The sequence below is a fragment of the Patagioenas fasciata genome, chromosome 5 (assembly GCF_037038585.1).
Source record: "Patagioenas fasciata isolate bPatFas1 chromosome 5, bPatFas1.hap1, whole genome shotgun sequence".
NCBI classification, from domain to species: Eukaryota; Metazoa; Chordata; class Aves; order Columbiformes; family Columbidae; genus Patagioenas; species Patagioenas fasciata.
This window is the reverse complement of record NC_092524.1, coordinates 9058144-9084708: the sequence shown is the minus strand read 5'-3', so window position 1 is coordinate 9084708 and position 26565 is coordinate 9058144. Positions and strand designations below refer to the sequence as shown.

Genomic DNA, 26565 nt, shown 5'->3' with positions numbered 1-26565 from the left:
ACACAGATTTGTATCAAAGGGGGTGGACAACTTAATGCTTAGTTTTGAGCAAACCAAGTCCTATGTTTATTCAATAGGTGACTAGAAATAATACCCCAGGAAAATGCAGTATTATTGTATTAACAATAATGCTCAGGGAATTCACACAATGACTGACAGTAACTGTAGCTAGCATCTGTCTAAATGGTTTTTAATTCATTATAAGGAAAATTTTCGCTAGAGTTATATAATAGTCATTTATGGCAGCACAAGGGATCAAATAGCTATCATTCTTCACTGCTTTAAAGTAAATTTTAGATTTTGAAAATATTACAAATAGTCCACATACCTCATAAGTAACACCACTGTCTGTGCCAGCATCCCAGGGTATTAAATCCTGGACGACCCTCTGAACCCAGCCGCAGTCCTTGGTGCAGAGGTCTTCAGCAGACAGACCCACATTCCAGTCTGGGCTGGGACCCAGCATGGTGAGGAAGGACATCAGGTGCCGGTGCCGATCGACAGAAAACTCAGCAGAGGGAGCAGCTCTCCTGCAAATTGGCCATAGGAAGACTATGAACAGCTGAATTCAAGTTTGCTGTCAGAGGGTAATGAAACTGGTGTGTCAAACTGGGAAATACTGAACACCGGCGTGACACTGTGTCTCGTATGTGGAGACGGAGAAGCAGGACTGGGAGAGGACTCCTGCCCAGCGCTTGTATTTTTGGTCTCCGTGTGCCACCTGAGAAACAGCTTTGACATCTTTCAAGGAGATTTACAGCTTAATGGGTGAGAGAGATGTAGAAATAAAGAGCTGCGGCAGCATGCTTAGGTCTCAGTCATATAATAAAAATAATAAAATAATCTGTCATGGCACTGAGAAAAATTTGAAGTTTTGATTGCTGGGATACTTTTTACACCCCAAAAGGTAATTCAAATTCCAATCCCAAAAGTTCTTGGAAGCGCTCCTGTGTGTATGTGTGCGGAAAAAGCACTCATTAATAGAGTTTTAGTGCTTGTGTGAGAGATTAATGACCTTTGCCAGCCCTAGAGAGTTCAGCCAAGACTTTTGCAGGTTTCTGCCAGTGTATGTGAAAACGCCTCTATTCATCCAGCCTTTGTCAGCTGTTCCCTTAAGAAGGATTTGTGCTGAATCACGCAGTGCTCTGAAAGGCTGACGAGCAACTATCCCATTCCTATGCAAACGGGAAATAAAATCAGGCCCGAACTGGAGGTTTCTGTTCACAGATTAAAACCTGGAAATCTTCATGGCTTCTTTCTCATGAGCAACAACAAATGTGGAGTTACTTAGAATATGATTTTGGCAATTCTGCTCTGCCAAATACCAGTCTTAAGTTTTCTTCAGTTACAGGCAGGTACAAGACTTAGATCAATACAGAGTCAAGTTGGTGATTTTTTTTTTTTTTTATAATTTTATACCAAAATACACTGTTTTAAGAACATATAAAGACCGTGTTTAATTTTCACGTAAAGCTTTTTTACAATCTTATTCATCTTCCCTTTTTTTGCATTAGGTGGCTGTATATCTTAATATATATAATGCATGTACATTGTCCTTCTCTAGTAAATGCTTGCCTCACTGTAAAAATGTGGCATTTTGTTTGTGTATTCTTTCTGGCTCATAGCATTCTCAGCACTTTAGAAAAAGCAGCAGCCCAAAGACAATGATTTTGAGTAGTTATCACACAGCTTTAAATATTATATGTCTAAGTTAGTGTATCTAGTTCCCCTTCAAGAGGCATGTTGGAGAAGTACGCAGTTACTAATGGGAAAATGTTCTGGCCACTGCTGTTTCAGAATCTTTAGAAGTTGTTCTTACTGTGTAAATTATCTTAAATTGAATTAAAGACTCTGAGTAGGAGAGTTTCTAAGTGTTTGATGACATAAATCCTGCCTTTCCCAGAAAGAGATATAAATGCTTTTTTTTTTTCATGACAGATAGAACTCTGGTTTCAATGGAACAATTTTTCTAATGTAAAGTAATAAAATAATGAATGATGGTATCAGCTTCACTGTTGTGAATACAGTATCCTGATATATTTGTCAAGTACATAGCAGTGATTATTGTTAAAAAGCCTGCTGATTTCAATTAACTAAAGGATTTACTGCATTACAAAGGTTTCTAAGAATTCCCTATAGGAGTTTTGTATTTAAAACTGTGCATAACAAAAATAGCAGAGATGTGTGTTTCTATACCTGATCTTTAAATTAAGAATATGTCTAATATGGATTTTTCAGAGTGGAGACACAGATCAGCTCTTTCAGGGGAAACACAAGTGCAGTGTGGAACCGCTCACTACTGCATCTGGCACCTGAGCTACTACTCCGTTAGTTGGTATGTACTGGGTGACATTATATTTCAGTGCTCTGTGCACACACGCTCGCGGAAAAGACAAGCGAGGCTGACATAATGACACCACTTAATGGCAGAGGGTTGGAAATCACTTGACTACTTTATACACTTTATAATGGAAATCTTTTGTCACCTGTTCTTCATGTGATAGACATGTACGATTAAGGCTTTGAATACTTTGTTAAGAAAAGTAAATATTAATCATGTTATTAATACAAATCAAAATTAATTGTGTATTTAAATTATAACTATATCAATATTGAAACTGTGTAAAGGAGCACTTCAGTAGGAGATACTCTTTGCCTACAAGTCTTTGCATGTGTTAAATTCTATCAGTAAACCTGAGCCTCCCATAATTTTCCAATTTTGGAGCACTTAAAAAAAAATTGCCTATCTCTTGCTCCTTCTCTAAGACAGATAGTGAGTTTCATGGCCATTTTACTGTATTTTACCTCATAATGTTGAACACAGAAAGGTAAAGATTAACAGAGGATGAATGGAGGCAAGTTTTCTACTCTTCCTTCCTCCACTCTTGTGCAGACACGTACACAATGTGCATACACTTTGTCTGTGGTGCAGGATAACATTGGGCATTTTAATGTTTTTGATATGCAAGGTTTAAGAAGCATCTAAAATATATATTATCATAAAATGTATTTGCTGCAAGTTCTAGGTGACAACCTTGAAATCCCCAGCAACCTGGGGAATGTGCTTTTGTTGGCTGAAGCAGACAGTACTTTTCCACTATGAGCCTGATCAGCCTGCTGACAATTCCTGTCACATAGTACAGCGTCAAGCAAAGTGCTAGATAGTGTCCTGCATCCTAAAGTTTTCAATTTTCTTTAATTTTTATTCTGTTTTCCTTTTGTTAGCATGATTTGGATCTCTTGTTTTAGGGATGCTATATACTGAACAATATGAGAAAATGTTCTTTCCCCCACTCCCTCTTTCCCCCGTGGTGTTTTGGTTTAATTTTGTTTTGTTTGGTTTTAAGGTCATAAGACCACAAACATGATATGGTTTACAAGTTTTTTCCCCTAAGTGACAATCTAGCTGCTATCACTACTGGGGGTGGAGGGTTAAGAAAGCCTTTGACAAACCAGCAGAAAACTCAACTTGCTGCAAGATACATTTCTGAGTGTTGAATCAATACTGTTGTGTTCTAGTGATATCCTTGTAAAAGGTAATTGAGCACACATAAGGAAGGTGGTTGTGAAGCGTTACTGGATAGAAATAGTAAAAACATAATGTTTTGCAGAATAAATTTTTTAGGTTACTTTTGGCTAGTATAAAAGTAATAGAAGTAGAAACAGGGAGCCCGAGCATGTTGTCTTTGTGTCTGTGATACCAACTAACTCAACAAATAAAACCACTTGTATGGCTGAGCTTGTACCATTGGCAGCAATGTGAATTTTACTACTGGATGCTACAGGTACTATGTTCATACAAAAAAGCCATGTGTCTCACCCATGCATAAAGAATTTTCCAGCAACACAAACACCTATCATATAAAGACAGAACTGAGCATGAAGAGCATCTGCATTTACACTACAAAGTTCAGTGTAGTGCAGAAAATCTCCTGCTAGCTGTTAAACTCACCAAGTTGGCTACTAGAAGCGATTCCAGCTGTGGCAGCACAAATGCAAATAAGCTTTTCAAATAAATTAAAATAATGTATTAGATACTTGTTATGCAGCACTGAAGGAAAAGCCAACCGCTTAAAACATCTTCAGAAATATTGAATTTGTACAGTGCATCATTGTTATCTATGTTCTTTAGCTTGGAGGAGACTGAGGGGTGACCTCATTAATGTTTACAGATATATAAAGGGTGAGTGTCACGAGGATGGAGCCAGGCTCTTCTCGGTGACAACCAATGATAGGACAAGGGGTAATGGGTTCAAACTGGAACACAAGAGGTTCCACTTAAATTTGAGAAGAAACTTCTTCTCAGTGAGGGTGACAGACACTGGACCAGGCTGCCCAGGGGGGTTGTGGAGTCTCCTTCTCTGCAGACATTCAAAACCCACCTGGACACCTTCCTGTGGAACCTCACCTGGGTGTTCCTGCTCCGGCAGGGGGATTGGACTGGATGAGCTTTCAAGGTCCCTTCCAATCTCTAATATTCTGTGATTCTGTGATTCTGACATCAGTTGCAGGTAAAAAATAATTTTGTGATTAAGTGGACATACTAGAGAGAACAGGAGAGTGTAAAATAATGTTATTTTAGCTGTTTGAAATAAAATTCTTATTCAGGTAGCCTTATATATTTTATGCTAGGGAAAAAAGTTCTGATTGATTCCGTGGATTTAATAACTTTATGGATTGTATGGTAGTTGGAAATAGCTTAAACCTCTCCAGGTTTCTTCACAGAGCTGTGTTAAAGTATAATCATCCTAAGCCCATTATTAGAGTCTGGATACAAGATTTATTTGAGTATACCAGGATCTGATCTTGCTTGTGCTAAGGATAATGTAGTAACCTTTTCAGAAAGAAAAAAGTGTTGACACAAGAAAAGCCAGTCCATGTTTGATGACCGTTGGAGATGTGAGGTAGTTGAGAATGCTGGGGACCACACTGCCACTAGTTTAGTGTCAGCTCTAAGTGGTGCTGATGATGTGAAAACACAATTTTTTTTCAAGCTGAGAATTTAGCTGATTGCATAAATCATAAAAATTGCATATTTTAGGGAAATAGTAAATTATTTGCCTATTATAACTCTAGTCAGCAAAGTGGCATCCTCTTTTAGAGGCATTACATATTTACTCATCTTTAGAACTTTTTGCTAGTGATACGAACAACATTATGAGCATGGAAACACATTTCACACCCTTGAACTCCCAACTCTACACCTCCTGCCTACCAGCAGCACCTACGCAACATCTGTTTTACTGAATAAACTTGAAAATCATAACATCCTGAAAAGTGCACTGGCTTCAAAGAAAAGAAATGAAGAAAATGAAGATCTAAAATTGAATGGAAAAAACTACTGTCCTAGAAGACTGCAACTAACAGAGCAAATTAGAGGGTATATTTAGATGACATATTATTAAGTGATCCATTTATGAAGTGATGCAAAAGAATTAGGACCATTACATGGACAACAAAGTTTTATGTGCAAATATCAACATCTGAATATAGGAACAGAATTTCAGAGTTGCACAGAAAGAAGGGGAGAATCCTTCTTAAGTTCTGCTAAAATATAGGGCAGGTAAGCATTTAACCAAATGAATAATTTAAACATCATGTGCATGTTCCAAAAGAACCAGAAAAAAGAAAACTACAATGAAATAATGAACACTGAGTCAAAGAAATTTGACTGACATCCTTGCGAAAAGGTTGAAAAGCACTTTAATGCCAAGGTGTTATTGTTTCTGTGCACCAAGTCAGAGGAGGTGACAGTCTGGCTATTTTATTTCATAATGAAGGAATACAGAAAGCCACAACAAATTATTATACATTTACCTTTTGGACTATAAAAAGGCCTGCATAACAACCTTACTTTGCTCTGTGTAAGCTCTTAAAATGTCAATATTGCCTATAACCAGTTAGAAGTATATGTACTTGCATACACAGCTAAGGGATTACATCATTACCACTGACATTAAAACCACTAATCAGAACAAATGCTGTTCTAAAATATCATTAGTCTGAGCATTTTTCTAAAAGTGTTAAAAAAAGAAGGGCTTTTGTGCAGCACATCTTTCAGACATTTTCACATTGTCATCTAAATGTACCTGGAATGCGGCTTTAGATAATGATGATATATTATTCATTAATATACCAGCTATTTGATTTAATTCCTTCAAAATGGGTATGCTTTAATGATATAATTAACAAATGTGAACAGGCTTTCCTTTCTGAAAAATATTCTCAGCTATCTCAAGTTCGGCCTGCAATTTCTGAAAAATGCTGACATATTTTGGGTGTTCTTTGCAGGCTGTCAGAAACCACTTAGGTGTGTTTATCCCACATGGTACTGTCAATATTTATCCTGTTTAGAATAGCTTCACTTTTTAGATCACTTACTATGCATTTACAATCAAACCATGTTTCAGGAATCCTTTTGCAATGTATTGCATCATTATGTTTTTATCCAGGCCAGTCTAACCACAAATGTAAAGGACTCTCTACCTGTGTGAATTCAGGAAACTTCTCTCTTCTTCACTTCCTAGGAGCTTTGAGGCTACAAATTGTCTGTCCAGAGTAATTACAGCTATATTTACAAAGGAAATCCTATGGGATGTTGTAGGAGCACTGTCGCTTTATATTTTCTTTTCACCTGGGCAATCTACAAAACCCTGACCATGTCCTGAGAAAGTAATGGAGATAAGTTCTTCAGCCCAGCATAAGAACCATCACAGCCAGAATTCTGATATTTCCTCTCCCATTAACTACATCAAATACACAACATAGACTTACTTATGAGACTGTTTTAGCAATGATCTCTGGTTTGCTATCAATTTAATTTATTCTGAATATTGGATTAAACCAAATATCTCCTTTTAACAAAAATTATTATGAAGGTATTTATTGGATTATCTACAAAATATAGAGATCCCTTCAAATTCCTTGCAAAAATTTAAAAATATATTAGTAGGGATTTCAAAAGCATTTATTTTGCAAGTGTATTTTACATTTTGCCAGTCCCTGTGTAATCTCTGAAGGTGTCCAACATCTCCCTACTTGTATTAATATGATACACATTCAATTTCATTGAGCATCTATAACCATTTAACCAACATATGCATTTTGGTGTCTGGAGGTGGGAATCAGAGTAAACGTTTCATTATTATTACATTGATAACAATGCAAAGAGATAACAACTAAAAGTTTGAAATTTTGCATATGGATTTCTGTTCACTAGGAATTTAAATGGAGAACTGTTCCAGTTTCTCAGTGAGTATTTACACAAGAATTAGGAGATAGGATTAGTAAGTAGACATATAATTGCATGAAAATAATGCATACACCATTACTCACAACATTATAAAGGGAAATTATTTTGGCTCATGGAAGGACAACAGATGGCTGGGAAATAATCATAAAACAGTAACTACCAATGGCAGGAACATCTAAGGAAAACAAAAGCAAGGGTAGAATGGGATGAGTAAGTTTGATTTAATTGGATGGCCATTAATTTCCATGAACTATTAGTGTAAAGTTCTTGCAGTGACTGTTCTTAGTTAAATCTTTCCTGTGTTTTAATGCTCAACTTTTTCCTTGCCTAGTGACATTTGAATTTTGAATAGAAAGTAAATGGGAAGTGATAGAAAATGGAACTGCCATATGTGCTTGCTCTGACAAAAAAATGATTTATACTTTTTTTTTTTTTTCCTTTTCCAACAAACACATATGTTCTTTCTCACTTTTTGAGGTTGAATTATGAATTTCTTAATGTGGGTGTCAGACCATCTGTCAAACAATGAAGTTTCCCTAAGTCTCGATAATACACATAACACTTAAGACATAATTCTTTTTATAAACATGATGTAGTTTTGTGATTAGGTCTTTTAGTCAACACTTAATGAACATATATAACTATAAATGCAAAGACTCAGGCAAAACACAGTACAATAGCATGTGACTTCATGCTAGGAGAGGTAGAATTTTGCAGCCTTGTGCTGCTGGTCTACGATGCAGCATTATTTAGCTTTTTATTTTTCACAGAAAATGGGACTATGTTCTTCATTCAAGTGGAGCTCTGGAGAGCCATTGAAATGGAGTAACCAAGTTGTAAGGGCACTGTATGGTGTTGGGTTTACTCGTTCTTGTTATGTTACTAAAATATTGATAAAATGCAAAGTCATATGATTAAAGCTTTTATCTTATATTAATTATCAAAATATGTACATGTATTTAGAGCTCAGTTACATTCAATCTCAAATTCAGATAAATTATCAAAACTGGTAAAAATGCCAGTCATTTTCTATAGATTTTTAAATGTGTTTTGTCTGAGATTTACTTCAAATAATTCTTCCGGTCTGGGCGAAACAAATATTTCTGCTTTTTGGATAAAATTAGGAATTTATATTAAAAAAAATTAAAAAACACTAGGAAGATTTTCCATTTTCAATGTGAAACCATAAATTTACCATTTAGATCCAATTCTTGTGTGAAAGCTTTCCTTTTGAAGTCAAAGCCTTTTAACAAAAGAGTTTTGATTAGCTCTGCTGATGCATAAAGTGCTCATTCAATGTAAGTTACTCCTGCATACAGCTGCCAGGGGTTTACTGACCCTTCTATGACATCTCCAAAGTCCTTCAAGTTGTACAAGGAGGGATCATCTCACATTTTAGGAAAATTGATCATCCTTAAGACAGCACATCACCAGTGTGGAGGAATGATATACCACAGGAAGGAAGAATCTACCACAGAAAGTTTTCTGACCTAAAATGTAAGAGTTTAACCATTGTCCAAATGCAAAGCTGGAACACTCAGAATTGTTTTGCAGCTCCAGAGAGATTTATGTATTTGCCTTCATGTTATCAGAGCTCACAACAAATGACTTTTTCCCTATGTATTATTTTTGTCTATCAGATTGTCCTTTATGCACTGCTTTTCCTGATTAGACCAGGGGTTAAAATTCTTCTATTTTTGACTATATTAAACTTCAGCAGATTAATCCCAGCTATCTATAAAATCATAAAAGGAAAAAAAAGAGCTGAGCTAGACTCACCATCACGTTGCCATAGGAACAAGCAACTCTGTCTGGCCTGTTCATTCCTCTCATTTTGTACATATCATCTCCAAACTCTGAAAATGTTTCCTAGTACTATGATGTCATTTTGTTTCCACAAAACTTCATTTACATCTGGTTTGACAGATATTGGCTTTTACCCTATTTTAAGGATAGACAGCACAATGTGACAGTGGGAGATAACAAGAGAGATAAGGATTTCTGAGGAAAAAAAAAAAAAAACAAACCACCTCCAGAGATTTACAGAAATAAAATTAAAGACACACATGCTGTAGTGGCACTATCAAAATAAAACGTTGCCATGCAAAAATAAAAACATATATCTACTGAACACTGTATCTGCGGGTGGGAGGAAGCAACAGAAATCTTTGCAGACTATCATAATCTTCTATTCTTGGGGTGCATGTCATCAGACTACTTAATATGATTTGTAACCATAAGGTTCAAATAGCACACCCATGCTAGTAAAAGATTACACTTAAAACACACAGAGCTACCAGAACATGGTATGGTATGTTCATGTTTTTATGGCTCTATCTCTCTGTACTACTAGATACCATAGAATGTCTAGTAAGTTCTGCAAGAATTTATTGTTACTACTGCAGCTAATGACTAAAGAGAGTTTTTAAAAGTCTAAACCCACCTCCTTGTGCGCAGTTTACCGTGAAACCTGAGGGTATTTTTCAAAGACGGAAGCATTTTCCTCATCACCACACAACAAACATTGTGAGAAAGAAATTTCTGTATAGGACTATGACACGAGATCTCATCTAAAAATTGAATACATAAACCTGAACAAGACATATAATTGATGTGCTTGAATTTCTTTTACAGATGCTGTATTTTTTCTGCCTACTTTTTTGCCTTTCATTTATTTCCCATAAAAGCTTTTACTTAAAATAAATTAGTTTCTAAGAAATCAGGTTGAAATTTGACCGTTTCTTAGTTTTAGGACATCAATATATATTTATTTTTCAATTATAAATAATGTAAGGAAAAATATCACTTATTATGAAATCGCTAAAGAATGAATGTTACACATTTATGTCTGTCTATGTGTTATATAAACTCAGGTCCTTATTACTTCTTGCAAGAGTAACACTGTTGGCCATGATATAGTGTGCAAATGCCAATTTGTATGTGCTGATTTCCTCCACTTCTTCCTGCTGTTTCGCCAAGATAGCTCATTTTTGACTATTACAAATTATTTTGCATTCCAAAAGGCTACAATCCAAAAATGTTTCCTCCATCAGTCTGAGCTTTGCATTCTGATTTTGGTCTCACTGCATTTCACTGGCTTCTACTACGGCTTTCTCAAAATTTCTGTTCATCCATTTATGCTTTACATGGCATCTCAAATAAGGTCAGTTTTTGAAGAAATAATGAGCTGCCAGATGTTAACAAGTGATCATAGGAATACTGAGATCTCTGTGCATTCATTAAACTTGGTCAGATGTGAATGAGGTTTATCAAGTCATTTTTTCCAAAATATGGTAATACAAGACCTTCACAGGTAAACAGCTATTAGAACATTCTAAATGTAAGTTAACCATTGTATTTTCCTCTAACTTGGTGTGAAAATTTCAAACTGAATATTTAACACACAGTGAAATTAAACCAATGGAAAACAAGGTACTGTAATCAGCATCCTACAAGGTGAACTATAATTGATAGATGTTTCCCAAATTTTGCACTTGCTAAAAAAAATGGATCAATTAATCTAATTCACTTAGACAAGAAAATTATTTGGCATACCCTTTCCCTCAGTTCAGGCAAATCCTGAAATCACTTTCTACTACTCTGTGCCAGCAATGAATTGTAACATGGGTACAATTCATCCCACACAAGCACAGAGGGACAAGTGCATCCAGGTGTTTTTGTTATGATCAGAGGTGCAATTAGGAGGTGAATTTCCCATTGTGCTTTGGTTCATATCTTGGGGCAATCTTGGAGTACAGACCCGATGTCTTTCCCATCGCCTGGAGCTTTTCCCCAGGAGCTCCCGCTCCCAGCATCCACCCCAAGCTATCTCCCACCCCAAAAATGTGTCACTTCCTCAGCACTGTTTCACCCCACAGATCTGCTCCCATGGCCGTGTCTTTCTTACATTCTTACCTTCATTGTGAAGACTGTTCATGGTTATAAATACATACACTATGGAGCTTTTAATGCTTCTGCCATAGAATTAAAGTAGGGTTTTAAGTTTAGACAAGACGTACCTCACACAAAATCTTTTTAAAATATTCCCATACCACCTATTTAAGGCAAAATATGGGCCATACAATACAATATTACAACTTCTATTCTTATAGAAGTGTACCAGTACTTGAAGAGAGCCACTTAGGGATTAAAAACACTTTCAAGCATCTAAAAATTTAAATAAACTCATCTGTCAAGGGAAAAGCACATCATAATTCTTCAGCAAAAAACTCATATCTTTTCTTTTAGGATAACACAGATCCAGTGAGATGTCAAATATAAACCACATTTCACTCATCCCACTTCATTACAATGGCAAGTCACTGAGAATAAATTTGTAACTCAAGACAGTTCATCAGCCTGTTCCTTGTATGAATTCATGCTTTAGCTACTAGCAATTTTAGATCCTTTTATTTTCAATTTTCATCATGACTTTTCATCAATGAGACAGGCTTGTACAAATTTAATTATTTCTTTGCTGGAAGTTTTATTTTCCTGGATGCAGCTGTTGTTGAATGAAAATTGTGGTATTGTACATCGAGTACAGTAATGTTGCTGTTATAATGGCAATGACCGGTTTGGTTTTTATGGCCCTCTTCCCAGTCATGTGTTAGCCAAGTACTGTTCACACTACTGTGGTCAAAGATCTGTTGACACTGTAAGCTATTAGCTGCAGTTAACTTAAGCTATTTTTACCCCCCAAGAATCTCTTAGATGGTCATTAAGGTTTGCTCCAGGCAACAATTTTACACTATCATCTTAGCATGACAATTATTTAGGTTTTATTTTTTTATTAAGTTATTATTTTTGAACTGTTTGTGCTATCCACTTTATATATAGAGAGACTGTACTCTCACAAATCACAGTTACTCACATGAGGAAGGTCAAATGTAAGAAGTTGTCCCATATGCTAAATGAACATTTACACACTGATGAAATTATTTGCACCTTAGCTTTGGAGTAAATCAGCTAACATTAATGGCATTACCATGCACACTGACAAAAGAATTTATCTGTAGTGTAGATGTTAATTGATTTTTTTTAAAGAAAATAATTTAAAGTTGAGGGAATATTGAGCTTTGTGAATAAAGATCATGTCTCTATGGAGCTTTACAGTACTGTTTTGCTTTTTCTGTAGTATTACTGCTATTAATTTTATAATGCATTCTATATAATGATTCAATCTGTTGAATTATATATTACATATATATTCAATTATATATTATATATAATATGAATCAATATGATTCTGCAAGGGACATACTATTCACAGTTCTCCCATTGTATTAAAGGAAAAAAGAAAAGTCTTTAAAAAAAAATCTATTGTAGCATGAAAGCATTATTGGTGTTCAAAATAGTATGTTTGTTATTTTTTTTATAATAGGACTGTGAACCCCACTGTGCGCCTTTTGCACTTCAGCTCCCTAAACACAGAACCACTGAAGTTCCACTATGTCATAAATGCTCTGAACTCACCAGGTGCACCCGCAACCTCACAAATAGTCGCCCATGTGACCTATATTATTTTCTTTTAATTAAATAATGTCCCAGACCTTCATATGTCTTCGCCTTTTTCTCACCAAAAGATTTAACAGCTTCTTGGCTTTATAGTACACTTTTATTTATAACAAGAGGATTAACTACATTCACTTTTCCTTATTAAAAGAAGCATAAAGGTCATGTAACCATATGCCTGTCGTAAGGTGTTCAAAAAGTTAAATGCGGCTATGGAAGGATTTATAAACTTGTAAACAAGAAAATATCTGAACCATAATCTCTTAAAAGTACAGAGGAAGTGGAAGGTAAATGCTGCATTCAATTAGGAGAAAACATCTCACAAATGTGCAAGAAAAAAAAGCATTATGAGGAATATAAGTAGTAGCACTAAATAATAAGCTTTCTGTATAACCCTCTGCTGACTCTTAGTCACACTAGGTGAAATTATACCTGCATGATTTGTTTTTCAAATCATTAGGTGGAAGTGTTTATAATCAATTTGTATAATCAAATGTTAATCATATACAGTGGATAGATGATTAAAGCACTATGATATGAGCTTTTCTTATCACTTTGGAGAAAACGATAGATAAAATTTAAACTATGCCCATTACATCTGGTCAATTGCAGGTCAGTCTGTATTTTGCTGTTCAGAATGCCCGTTAAACCCAAAACAAGTATCCATGTTCAAACATGTCTTCCTTTTAATTCTCATCTGGGTAGCCTGAGGATGTAATTAATGAAGCAACTAAATAATTTACTCATTTCTAATCTATATTTTTACAAATTACATTCTTATATTAGTTATTTATGGGAAGTATATTGCATGGCAGGACAGGGAGTCTTTTCAGCATTCATAATGGGACAGCAAGAATTACATCATCTGAAAATGAGCAACTAGTCTCAGAATTTACTCACCTGGACACCAGACAAAACAAAATTGTGTGACTACATAACATTTTGAAAGAAGTAAAGGTACAATTCCACTTCATTTGAAATCATTTAAGTGAATGGATAGGGACCGGAATGACTGCAAAATTCAGAACTTCTCTATTAAAGAAAATTAGTAGGTACTTTTCAATTAATTTTAGTTTGTATGCTATGAGGAGTTTAGCGTGGTACTTGTGAATAATTCTATCAACCCTTAATAAGATGCGCTAGGAACACTAATTCACAGAATTAACTTACAGACATTGTCAGGCCTCTGGTCTCTAGGGCTCTGGGCATTTCATTATTTTTTATCTAAAACCCCTCTGTTATCAAAGCTGAAAGGTGCATTGATTTGAATCTTCCCCTCTCAGTGCTGATTAATATAGATTTAGCAGAGAACATCATTTGGCACTGCCACTGGCATTCTGAGTTACACACAGCAAACATCTGGCTCTGGAGGAAAAGGGTTTCTGTTGGGGTTTGGTCCATAGGAGCATCCACGTGGAAACAGGAGATGTCAGAAGTTAATGAGCCACCCAGCACATGCTTGTGCTGGCACGGAGCATCCTGGGATAATGGCTGTGCAAACAGGTGGGCTCATTTCATAATGACACAACTAAATGGACCATATTTGGTTATGTGGATTTCCTGAGCAGCTAAACAAACACTGTCTAGTCTGAACAAGTGCTGTCTGTCCCTACGGAAAGTGTAGTATTTCTGTAGGAAGGTCACTTAAGGTACGATTGTAACATATAAGCTTGAACGAGATGGTTTTATTTTGGTGTGTTTGGACATGCTGGGGACTAACATGGTCTGAAGGATGCACAACTGCACCTTCTCTGCTCTTGTTGTTTGGAATAGCCCAGCTGGCTCAGACCTGTGGTGCTGTCACAGATGGTGTCAGCACATACCAACCTGTCTGAAATGCTTTAATATTTATAATAATTAATTGCAGTGAACCATGTCAACAGTAAAAGACAATACAAGAAAATAAGCAAGTTGTTGACACTAGCTCAGATTTAGCAAAATCAGAAGCAACAAGCAAACAGGAAGAAAACAGATTTTTGTTTTCACCCCAGGAAGATCATTGATCAGAGCCATGAAACTGCTTTGGGCATCTGTTTCTTCTTCCTCTAAAAGTCTCTGCAGGAAGCTCTCCAAAACAGATTACTCCAAAAGTAGGTAGCACAAGGTACTGATTTCGAATATAGCCTGTAAATATTTTTAATATAGGGCTTATTAAAGGAAAAATGCCAACTTCAGTTGTGGCAAGTGTGCATGTACATTTTATCCACATATGCCATTTAGAACAAAATAGATAATCCCCATGGCTGGATAGGTAAATTAATTATCCAGATAAATAGGTATGAAGATCAATTACATAAATCCTAAAATAGATTCCTTCTGAAAGATTTTTCAGAAAATCTTAAAAAGATTACTTATATAACATATTTATTTTATAGGACAACACAGAAGGAAATGTCTACTTGAAATCTTAATTCTAAAAATCTACTCCATTTATTACAAATGTAATACAAATATATGGAATTTTGTCTTTTTTTTTCCAGCACAGAGAAATTAAGCAAGTAATAGAAAATCAATTTCAGCTAGATCTAAGCAAATTATTTGCAAATTATCATCTCCTTTAAAAGTGCATTTTTGAGTGAACACAAACAGTGTCTCTTAAGTTGAATTCAGCAAATGTCAGTCAAAAAAGGAGACAAATCTAAGTGTTTTCTTTTTCAAAATTAACCGAATTGATGCATTCTACATGTATTTTCAGGAACGTGATGGTGTTATTAAAAAAAAAAAAAACCTGGAAATGGAACAAAATATTTTTGTTTGCCAGGAACAGCCTCTCTTCCAAGGCTGCCAGGGAACTGAAAAAGCTATCATCACTGCATAAGTGCCACAAAATAAAGACAGACTGATTTCTAATTAATGAGAACACTCAACTGATCTACTGATCTGTATTTATTCCACATATACCCCTTCTCCATCTTACAAAGCTGGTTAACTCACTGATAGCCAAACATTTTACCCATCAATCTCCTTCAGAGGACTCTTCTGTCTCTCCTTCCCTTTTTGTGAGAGGCAAATCCTAGTGATTGCTTTCTTTCTCTGGCTAATAAATGTTTAATTATTCCATACAAAATGTCAAGGGTTGAGCCAATAGAACATGATATGTGATAGTAAATCTCTCACTGTGTAAGTTGCTGGTTGGAATTTTACTTGAAGATCAGGCCCTCACTGATAAAACAGGCAGGGCAACAACGAAATCATGGAAGTTAATACGGTTTAGTTTAACAGAGTTCCTCTCATCCTTGTGAAAATATAGTGAACTTTGAGAACACTGAAAGCTGGTTGTATTTTTATGCATTTAGTAATGTTACTAATAGCTATTTAGATATGTAAACACTTCAGGAACTGAAAGTCTGAGAATTAGGTGTTTACAGCAAATGGTTGCCTAAGTGTCTTCCAATGTCCTTTTGTAAATTAGCCTCTCTCTGTGAACCTCACACAACTTGCAACATGTGAGAAGGTCAACTGAGAAATTCAGCAACACATCATGTTTACATGGATAATGTTTATGTTTCAGCTCTCTGCCATCTGATGGAACTGATTAGATAACAACATTTGTAGTCACAAATGGTTAGCAAAGCTGTTTTCACTGCTGTAGACTTCTTTTAAGTAAAAGTACACATAACTTGTGTAGTTCTACACAAGGATATTTATCAGTGAAACAACATCACATTAAGGCTGTATAAGTTGTAAAGAGTAGAATATCAGACACAGTAAATTGAGATCTTTAACAATAAAGCATAAGATGAAGAGAGAGTGTTATTTCTTTACATTTCAGAAGACAGTAAAGAGCTCCATTTATGACCTAAGTGGTTCTCCATTTAACAACCTCTAAGTAATAGTTCAATGACCTAAATATGGAGGCTACTTTAAGGAAGAGAAGTTTTGTGGGCACAAGAATACCAGAAGATTACAGTAAAGTAAAAAAAAAAAAAAGAAAAAAAAGGAAAAAGTAAAAAATGCAAGTAAAAAAGAAGTAAAATGAGAAACAAACAAATGCTGAAACCCCAAAATCAATTTAATTCCCTACTCATCTGTGGCTTGGCTTTTGATTCCCAAATGCTGTAATTAAGACTCATTGATCATAGCAAATTCACTGCAAGATCAAAACTTACAACAAACATTTTTTGCTCAAATTATGGCAGAAGAATTCTGAAAGAAAGCAAAGGCTGAAAGAGATTTCACTCAAGAACAACAGAACAAAAATGCAGAAGAGTATGTTATCATTTTTTCCTAGTATGATCCATCAACTCAAGCATGTTTTGGATCACATCATCTTTGCATTTCCCCTCACCTTTCTATAGAATATCCTTCATTTGATTTCTAAACAGTTTATTTTGTTGCCCAGTTTAGTCACATTATCTATCATCTCAATGATGAAAACCATACGTGGAAATATGCTGTTGCTTTTTCTGATATCCTTCTTGCAAGCCAGGAAAAACAGTCCTAATATCTTTGTAGTCAGACAAAAGATGTCAGGGATATGTAAAACTTGAAATAGAAGTGGATTGATGGGTAAATTTATAGGACATGATGAGCTAACCATACTAACTGGACTAAATAGTTCTATCCATCTGGAGTATAAAGGAATAGGTCTCCTTTTGAGCTAAAATTCACTTTTGAGTGCTTACTGAAGTGTTTTCAGGAAATCTCCAAATAAATGGGGATGAACTGTTTAAATGGATGAGAAAAAGAGTAAGTTCTGCACATGATCAAGTGGCAGAGGAAACCCACAGGATGATGACTATTCATGCAAACAGCACAAACAAGTGAAATGGAAACAGAAGAGACATAAGGAAGGAGGGGATAATTTTCCAGATTTCAAATAGTTCAGAATTATAATAAAGAAGAATGCCTGTCACTTTGATGTGCTTGGTTGTAACTAAGAAGGGACTGAGGAGGTAAAAACAGTGGAAAGCAGTGGTGGTTTTGCATAAAATGAGAAGATAAATGAAAGAGGAGTGTGAAAAATAATGGTTGTGAATATTTCAGAAAAACCTAATATTTTAATGCCAGGTATTCTCACTATGCCATTTCCTAAATAAAAGAACTTTAATTTTTGCATTGAAATATAGGTTGATCTATGAAGCCGAAAATAATTAAATAAACTGAAAAAACCCAATAATTAAAAAACACTTTATGAGCTTAGCAATAATTACAATCATGCTGCTGGAGACCCCTATCCAAACTTATTCTTACTCCTAGAAAGGGGTTCAGACTGAAACTCTGGCAGGAAAGGAATGGGAAATAGGTAGGCAATTTATGCAGGGAAGTGAGGTCTTCTTGCCAGTTTTTTATTTGAATCTGAAAGGTTTTAGGGCAGGATGTTAAAGCTACTTTTTCAATTAATTTTTTGTTTGTTTTTCAAATCAATATTGCCCTTTTATGTATCAGGATAAGCCAGAAAGAAGACAAGAAAATACTTAGAAAAACACACTGCCTGCAACAGTATTTAATAGTCTATAAGGCACTGAGTATTTAATAATGGAATATATGACATACTGCAGAATAATTTCCATCCTATGTCTGACCCATTCTTGTAGTTATCAGTGTTAGGCTATATGTACATGGAAGTCCATATTCCACACTATTGCATAGGTCTGAATGCTTTTGTGATTTACAGGAATTACAAAAAAGTGATTAGGCACATTGAGTTACTATTCAGATACTTCTCCCTTTGCCTGTATTATGAAAGAGCCATGTACTTACACTAGATATATTTTTGAAATGTCAGAAACCACCCAGAGAGATGTCTATTAATGTGTGACTCCTGTTCAATGCTCCATTTGCAATTTCACTCTTTTTTTCAGAGACCTGAGAACTATATGGAGAAATTATATTCCTTGTTCTGATGTTTTATCTTGGCTTGGAGGTCCTGCCATTTTGTAAGACTGGAGATCCACCTGAAGAATTTGTTTTCTCCTACTCCCAAACCATCATGACAAACATGCTGTTATATAAAAGAAAGACACATGTATGATAATGCCTTTCCCTGATGGTGAAGAATCACAGAGGATGAAGTGACCATGAAAAAAAACAGGCAGCTGTAAAAACAGCGAGTGCCCTGGCAACTCTACATGGATTGGATTTCACTATGTTAAAGAAAATCCAGCTCATGTCAAAATGTGGAATTGCCAGTTTCTTCCGTGTTTGACAGCTGACTGTCCCCACATCTCCCCAAAAAGTCCCATTTTTCTCCTTGTAACTGGCTCTGTAACTCACATTATAGAGTGGGACTAATTCATCAGGATTTGTGCATGTTTTCTTCTGGTGGCTTATCCTGACAAGCTCTTATTTAGATAAAAGGGTGTGTTGAATGAAAAAAACGGATTCCACAACAGAGATGTCTAGATTTGAAATAAAGACATAACGAATACAGTCACCCCCCGCCCCCATATATTTGGGGAAAGGCAATCCAAGGCAAGATTTTAAAGGTATTAGCTCCTGTGGAATTTGATGCATACTGTCTTTAAAAGTCTTACTTTCTTTATCCCAAAATTCTTCTGTCCTTGTCTGATTATTTTACAGGTACTGGATATGCAGATTTGGATACCAGTTATACTGTCTGTATTTACTGTATTTTATCCTCCATACCATCAAAGGCCAATGATTTGTGGCTCAATATGAAAGTAAAATTTGATTCTGCCTGAAACACAGCTGTGAAGAAGGGAACAATGAACTGTGCTCTTGTTTATACAAGTAAGATGAGAAAAACTACTTTAATTTGACAGCATTCTGTACACTGATACCATTACACTCAAGGAAGAATGCATTCCCTGCAAGTACTTTGAAGTCAGCATTTCAAACACACAGCTTGGTAATACAGACGTAAGTAACAGCAAACTGTTTTATTACTTGGTCTGGCACTTCTCATGCTCCAAATATTGCTGTCTCAGTTGGACAACCATAAAACTGGTTCACAAAGCTCACCCAAAAATGCTCCTGCATGCAACAACTCAGGAGAGTTTTTTTGCATGCTGGTGCCCTGGATAAGAAACTGGATGGAGAATAATGAACATGAATGATAGGAAGAAAAAAGGGAAAGTAAGGTAAGATAAGGGAAGGGGAGGGGAGGGAAGGGGATAAGAGAGAGGAGCAGCGAGGAATGGAAAGGAGAGGAGAGGTGACAAAGACTAGGCATATACAGCAACTGAGGAGTGGAATGATAAAAGATAGTGAAGTGTTAAGTCTATGGCAGGATAGAGTTTCCATAGCATTACATTGTACTGGGAGACAACAATATGTTGAAGTGTATTAGCCTTAATTGTAACTAAAAGAAAGCATTTAAGAAAATTACTTAATGTCATTATATCCTTCCCTGCTTAGGCCTGGCAACTTGTCTCGTCCCCTTCTGTAATTTGTTGCATCTGAACTCATTTCTGAAGCCAAGGACCTCTCCCTGGGGGAGCACATAGTGCCCACTGGATCTGCACTGAGAACTCCCTATTTTCTTTGCCCTAAGCAGAAGAAAAACCTGCAGTTATGCTTCTCCACAACAACATGCATATCCAGCTTGGAGAAGAGGAGACTAAGAGGAGATCTCTTTGCAGTCTACAGCTTCCTCACAAGGGGAGGAGGAAGGCCAGGTGTCAAACTCTTCTCATTAGTGACCAATGACAGAACCCGAGGGAATGGCAGGAAGATGTGCCAGGGGAGGTTTAGGTTGGACATTAGCAAAAGGTTCTTCACCCAGAAGATGCTGGAGCACTGGAACAGGATCTCCAGGGAGGAGTCACAGCCCCAAGCTTGACAATGTTCAAGAAGAGACCGGACAACGTCCCCAGACACATGGTGTGAACTGTGGGGTGTCCTGTGCAGGGACAGGAGTTGGACTTGGTGATCCTTGTGGGTCCCTTCCAACTCAGCACATTTTATGATTCCATGAAATACATTCTCTCACAGCCCTCTCAAGTTTTGCAGGTAATTGTTCCTCTCCTCCCTCTGATTTTAAGTGTAATCACCATAACTAACTTGGTACTCTAACTTGGATAGTGTTAGCAATCAAAATTACCATATGGAATCTGAAGGTAAACTTTGAAGTGCGAACAGGCTGAATTTGCCAACTTCTGATACTTTAGGTTTCTGTAAATTGGGTCACTAGTATTATGCATTTTATAATTGCTGCAAAACATATTCAGGAAGGTTTTTAGTCTCATGCATATATTATGACACATTGTAACACCACGTTGGCACCACTATCACACCTTATTGTGTATTAGATATACAACTAATGATTATGCAAAAGAAGGTTATTCATGACTTTTAGTCAATTCTTGACTAGTAATTTAACTCCATTATGCATAATAATACGCCAAATGTTTATCCTGAGCAGTCATTATCTAATACTTACACAACTCCAATCTAAATTCCAAGAAGGACCATCCATAACAGCAAATGGGAAACTAATACCAGGAGTTAATGGTTATTGAAAATTTTGTCTTCTGTAGAAGCTTAGATCATATTTTTAAATGGAATTAAAAAAAAGCACGTTGTATAATTTAAAAAAAAAAAAAAAAGAAAAAGCTAAAATTCTAACATTACCTGTGAAGTGAAGGAACATTTGCTAGGGAAGATCTTGTGCAGCATTTTAAAGCACAAATACCAAGTTTTAGTGCTTTTGATGTTATTGAAAGGTGAGAATTACCATACAGAAAAGGTAAGAATTGACTAGAAGAACATCTAGAGGATGTTGCAGAAACATTTGCAGGCATGTCTGTTAAAGAACATGCCTAGAAAGTATCAGAAGTTGTTCACTCTCAACTTTTTTGTGAAGTATTAAAGTATTAAAGTATTTTGTGCTGTATTAAACTAGTTGTTATGACCAGGGGCAACATGCTTTAATTAGCTTTGATTTTTTGCCATGTAATATATTCACTGTATTTGAAAGATGATGGATTGAGACTCTGGAGCAGGAAATCCTTGCTCCGTCTTCCCATTAACAAAGTACAAACCTGCTTTCCTGTCAATGCCAAAGCCTTCCAAGCAGCCAGAGCAGTCTGTTCCTACTAGCATTGTTCACTTTGATACAGAAACACTATACATAAATGTTGATTCAGGAAAATAACTGAAATTGGAAGGAAAAAAAGAATGGCTTCTTTCAGTCAGAGACCTCACAGAGCAGAGAAGTTGACAAAAGTTTCCATTTTAAAGTGCTAATTTGGAGTGAATGGAAAGAAAGCAGCAATGAAAAATATGCAATCGACAACTACTACATGGCAAACACTACCAAATCCAGATACTGAATATTTCAGGGGAATAAGACCATAAATAAAGCAAGCCATTACTGTCATTTTGACTGACCGCTTGCATAGCAGCAGACAAAACACAGCCTAACCCACGATTCCTGTACAGAGCCTACAACTCTGTCTCAGGGTTAAAATACATTCAAGGGATGGAAAATCCATCTCATGTTCAGGTAAGCTGCTCTGAAGGTCAGTCACACTGTTAAAACCTTTTCCTATACCTTTAGTGAGAATTTGCTTGTCACTAATTTCTTTAGATTCCATGCTACGAGGGATTTCATAGTTGGTTGTGGGTTTGTTTTTTTTTTTTTTTTTCTAGATTAAAAAAGGATCAGCTATCAGAAATCTTTTCACTACTTAAGCTGTGCTCACCTCCTAACCATTACTTTTTTTTTCTTTTTTATTTTTTTTTCAGCAGGGAGGGGATAAACTGAATAGCTTAAGTCCTAAGCTGCTTTAGAGTTTCTAAGCCTCTTATGGTAGGGGATGTTTTCTAAAAACTGAACTCTTTTGCAGTTTTTTTCTGACAAACCTCAAAATTTTCACGTACTTTCTGAGAAACAGATGACAAAAACAGACACGTTGTTCCAATAACTGCTTCCCTTCTACTTCTTACAAAGGAAATGGGACTACCTGGCCCCTACAGTCTTGCAGTAGATTAATTGCCCTGCTTCTCCAAGGATTTAATTTGACTTTCAGCTAATGGGATGACCCCTTATACTGGTTTCTCATCTTTAGTCACTTCTTGTAAGTCTCACCCATTTGGTCCAGGATCATTAGTATGAACTTTGGGTCGAGCAAAGATAAGTTATGCAGGAACCATCACTCCTGACCCTCGCCCCTGCCCCAAAGACAACCAGTAAATTCAAGAGTATCCTGAAAGAAGGGTTTTGTCCTATTTTCTGCTGAGTGCCAGAGAGCCCAGAGTTGGGATCTGAGGAAGGATTTGCTTTCTCACTGGTAAAACAACTATGGTTATACTATTGTCAGTATCATGATGCTATAATATCATAGAGTGCTTCAGATGAGCATTTTAAGGAATTAGTCCTTTAAGAGTTTCCGCTGGTGGATTGAGAATTTGCTGTATTGACACAGTGCGTTGTCACAGTTTGTGACACAGGGTGCTAAAAAAATACTATGTGTAGAATAATACAATATATATTTGAGCAAGGATTGAATAAACATTATTGTTCAATGTAGGCACACAGACCACAGCATAAACCTCCTGTAACAGTGAACCAAAGCATGTAAAAAAATGAAGAGATGCTAAAGAGGAAAGAGAGCAGTAGTTGTTGGCAAAACTAAAAAAAGCTTAAAAACTCATCTATCAAAATATTTTTAGATTGTTTCTTTACAAGAGCGAATGATTATGTGAGATAATAAGTGGTCCATTAGCCAACATAAACACAAGGCTATTGAGACTTACTATTCCCTACTTACTTACACATTCAGAGGTTGCCAGGCAGGCCACTGCGCTTTCGCCTTGATGACTGTTAAAACCTCATCACTCTGTGAAGAGAGAGACAAAACAAAATTGAGACAATTTTACAATGAGAATAATACAACTTACAGATGAAAAGGAAGAGGCACTAGATCAAACTGGGCCTCCAGATTATGGCTATGAAAAATATGTTTTGTCCTTTTCATTGTTCGAGCACCTCATGTCCTCAGTGGCACAGGGTTCCTCAAGGAGCCTGTAGGAATGCAGGAGGCAAGAGCAGCAAGCAAATGCAGTCAGCCCTTGGGCACAGTCTCTCCCTTCTGCAGGAACTGAAGTGAGCTTAAAACACCACTGGCAGTTTGCAGACCATGTTATTTTTGGCCCATGAGCAGAAGGGAAAGCTTTCAGAGTGGTGCACAGTGATGATAAGTATAAATAAGGAGAACTTTGCATTGGGAAAATACCCCAAACCAATATGACCAAAATGAGTTTGTTTCGGTAACACTATTACAGGAATGTAACAGTGCTGTATCCTGGGCTGTTAGTCCACTTGTAGCAGTTTATTGGCAAAAACGATACCTTTGGCTGCTGATTTTTTGACCCTCTGACAATCCTTGTGGCCAGAGGAACTTACCAGGTTAAAGGAATCAAGGACATAAGAATTGCTTTTAATGTGTTACAGATCCAGGGGCCAAGAGGCAAGGAAAAAACTAGAGGCTGCTGCTGCAGGCTATCTTATACACCCTGTGAGCATGTATGATGTATTATTTATTGTCCTTTTATGTGTAAAGATGTAAAGAGTCCATGGTGGATGCACTGCAGTCTCCTCCAAGCACAGCCATTGACAACACTTCCTCTTCACTCTCCATTTATGCACATGGAAATTATAGGGTGGAATATAGCAGCCATCTGTGGAAGCCCACAGATTATTTCCTAAAGTCTATAGGAATTCCTGCATCAGTAGTTTTAAAGTTTCTATTGGTACAATAAACCCAGGACAAAGGCAGGAGAGCATTAACAAGGACTGGTGCCCAAAAGACATCTATCACAATGTTTTAGAAGCATTTTGCCCATCTCCCTTAGGAATCCACCCCAGCAATTTGCCTAGAGGAACACAAAGTTCACAATTCACTCACACGATTTCTACTGTCTTTTGAAAATATTTTCCAATTAGACTAAGAAACCCACCTCATACATTACCCATAATTGGCACTTCCAACAGAGCTGACCTTTCAGTTTAGTGATAATAGTGCCATTTGCTGCTTGATAGCAATAGTTCTGACACCCCAGACTAGCTCTAGTCCATATATACCCCTGTGGAAAGAAAATGATTTTCACTGGTTGTTTCTACCACTCTCAATATTTTATGACTCCCTTTTTCCTTTTACTGAAACAAGGTAATTACAGCACTAATGGGCCCTCTCTGTACCACACAATGTTTTAATTCTTGGGATTTCATATGTGGCATGAACTCTCCCTCAACCTGAGTGAATGGATAAGCCATTTATTGAAAATCCTTTTTAAAAATACGAATGCTTGGCCAAAGCCTGTACTGCATTAAATGTCCTGACCTAAGACAGCAGAAAGTCTGACTCTATAAGTGCAAGGAAGTATATAGATTTAATCAAACTACCTTACTTACTTATATAGCTCGAATAAAGAGAATTTTAGGATGCAATGGAGCAATCAAACAGCCCATGGCAAAGCTATGCCAGCAGGTGGATGCTCCGGGGCAGGCCCTGGGTGAGCAGCAGCAGTTCTGAGCCGCCAGCACAGCCTCTCCCGTCCTCCCCACTGACACCCTCTGTGCAGGGGAGATACATCACGTCCATCATCTATGGCAACCTTCTTCTTACTTCCATGCCTTCAAAAGTGGAAGAGACAGCTTTCCCCTCAAAGTGATTTTAAAGGAAACTGATTAACTGAATGAAGTTAAAGGTCTGAAGTTAGAAGACATTACTTGTCTTTATTGTCAATGGAATTTGCCTTAATTTCTAATTTTCCTTGTTTCAACACTCTAAGAGTTTCCAGCCAGGCATATCTTCATTTACTTGTCTTGAGAACACATTTGCATTCAAAATTATTAACTGTGTGTTGTAACATCCCAAAGAAAGACTGCTATGAGCACAGACAGTTATGTTTATTAAAATAATACACTACTTATGTAATAGAAGCCAATAATCGTGTCAGTAAAATCCAAATCGCTCATGTCTGAAAGCATTTTAACATGTGCTATTCAAATTAAAAATGCATACCGAAAGTGGATGAACCATGATTAATAGTTTAGTAGGAAGTGCCAAGGGAAGAAAATAAGGAACAGAGCATGGCACATTTATACATCCCTGAATTTTTAAGGGAGGTGAAAATTCAGATGCAAGAGCTGAATTCATGATCACTTCCTCAACAGTAACCAAAAATCCAAAGATGCAGAATCCAGTGTTTGATGGGTCTGGAATTAAAACATACATTTTTGGTACCTATAGCTCCTTGACAATTACAAAAGATTAATCTGCAACTTGAATTAAATCATTGTTATTCCAGACTGATATTCCAATTATGCAGTTGTATTACATTTGTAGCCATTTTTCTCTCTTCATATTCCCAAAGTTTTGTTTAGATTTTTTAAATAAACAAACTCTCAAATTCGCATCAAAATGTGGCAAAAAGAACTAGGATGTTTCGCTGTTGTACATTACAAGTTGTCATCATTTAGTTATTCGGCAGGGAAGCAATGATTCCCAAGTAATGAAACTGCTAGGTTTGGGAAAAGAAAACGAGATCATTTGCACAATGGTGGAGTGTCAAAATGCTACAATGCCAGAACAAGTTAAAGGGAAGAGTATCAATGCACTTGCTTGGTGCTGCTCAAAGTCCTTTAGGTAATGTCTCATACACGACTCTTCCAACAACAAAAGGGAAAAAAAAAGAGGATGACTGTGGAGCCTACATTTTGCCTCTGTGCAAGTGGAAGTTGTCAAGAACTGAATTTGGACTGTCAGTCGTAAGGAGATACAAAGGAGGAACATTGCTACCCTCTTCTTTTCACATTTAAGGGGGTTTCCTTCTTGAGTGCACATCACAGAATTGATACTTGGGAATTTGCAAGTGAGTTTTTGCTGGCC

The 26565-nt window shown here is 36.5% G+C and overlaps 1 protein-coding gene and 1 long non-coding RNA gene across 2 annotated transcripts in view; one reads left to right on the top strand and one right to left on the bottom strand.

The window, feature by feature from the left end:
• SPON1 (spondin 1) overlaps positions 1-26565 on the bottom strand; it is a 191168-nt gene that overhangs the window by 9796 nt on the left and 154807 nt on the right. Inside the window, exons 7-8 of the mRNA XM_065839579.2 lie at positions 23447-23511; positions 329-530 (exon numbers count right to left, since the gene is read on the bottom strand). Of these exons, the coding sequence (XP_065695651.1) occupies positions 329-530; positions 23447-23511 (267 nt within the window). The remainder of the gene's footprint in view (positions 1-328; positions 531-23446; positions 23512-26565) is intronic.
• LOC139828075 (uncharacterized) lies at positions 2245-26018 on the top strand. Its single transcript, XR_011739264.1, has 3 exons — positions 2245-2335; positions 19289-19588; positions 20087-26018. It is a non-coding gene; the product is annotated as an uncharacterized lncRNA (long non-coding RNA).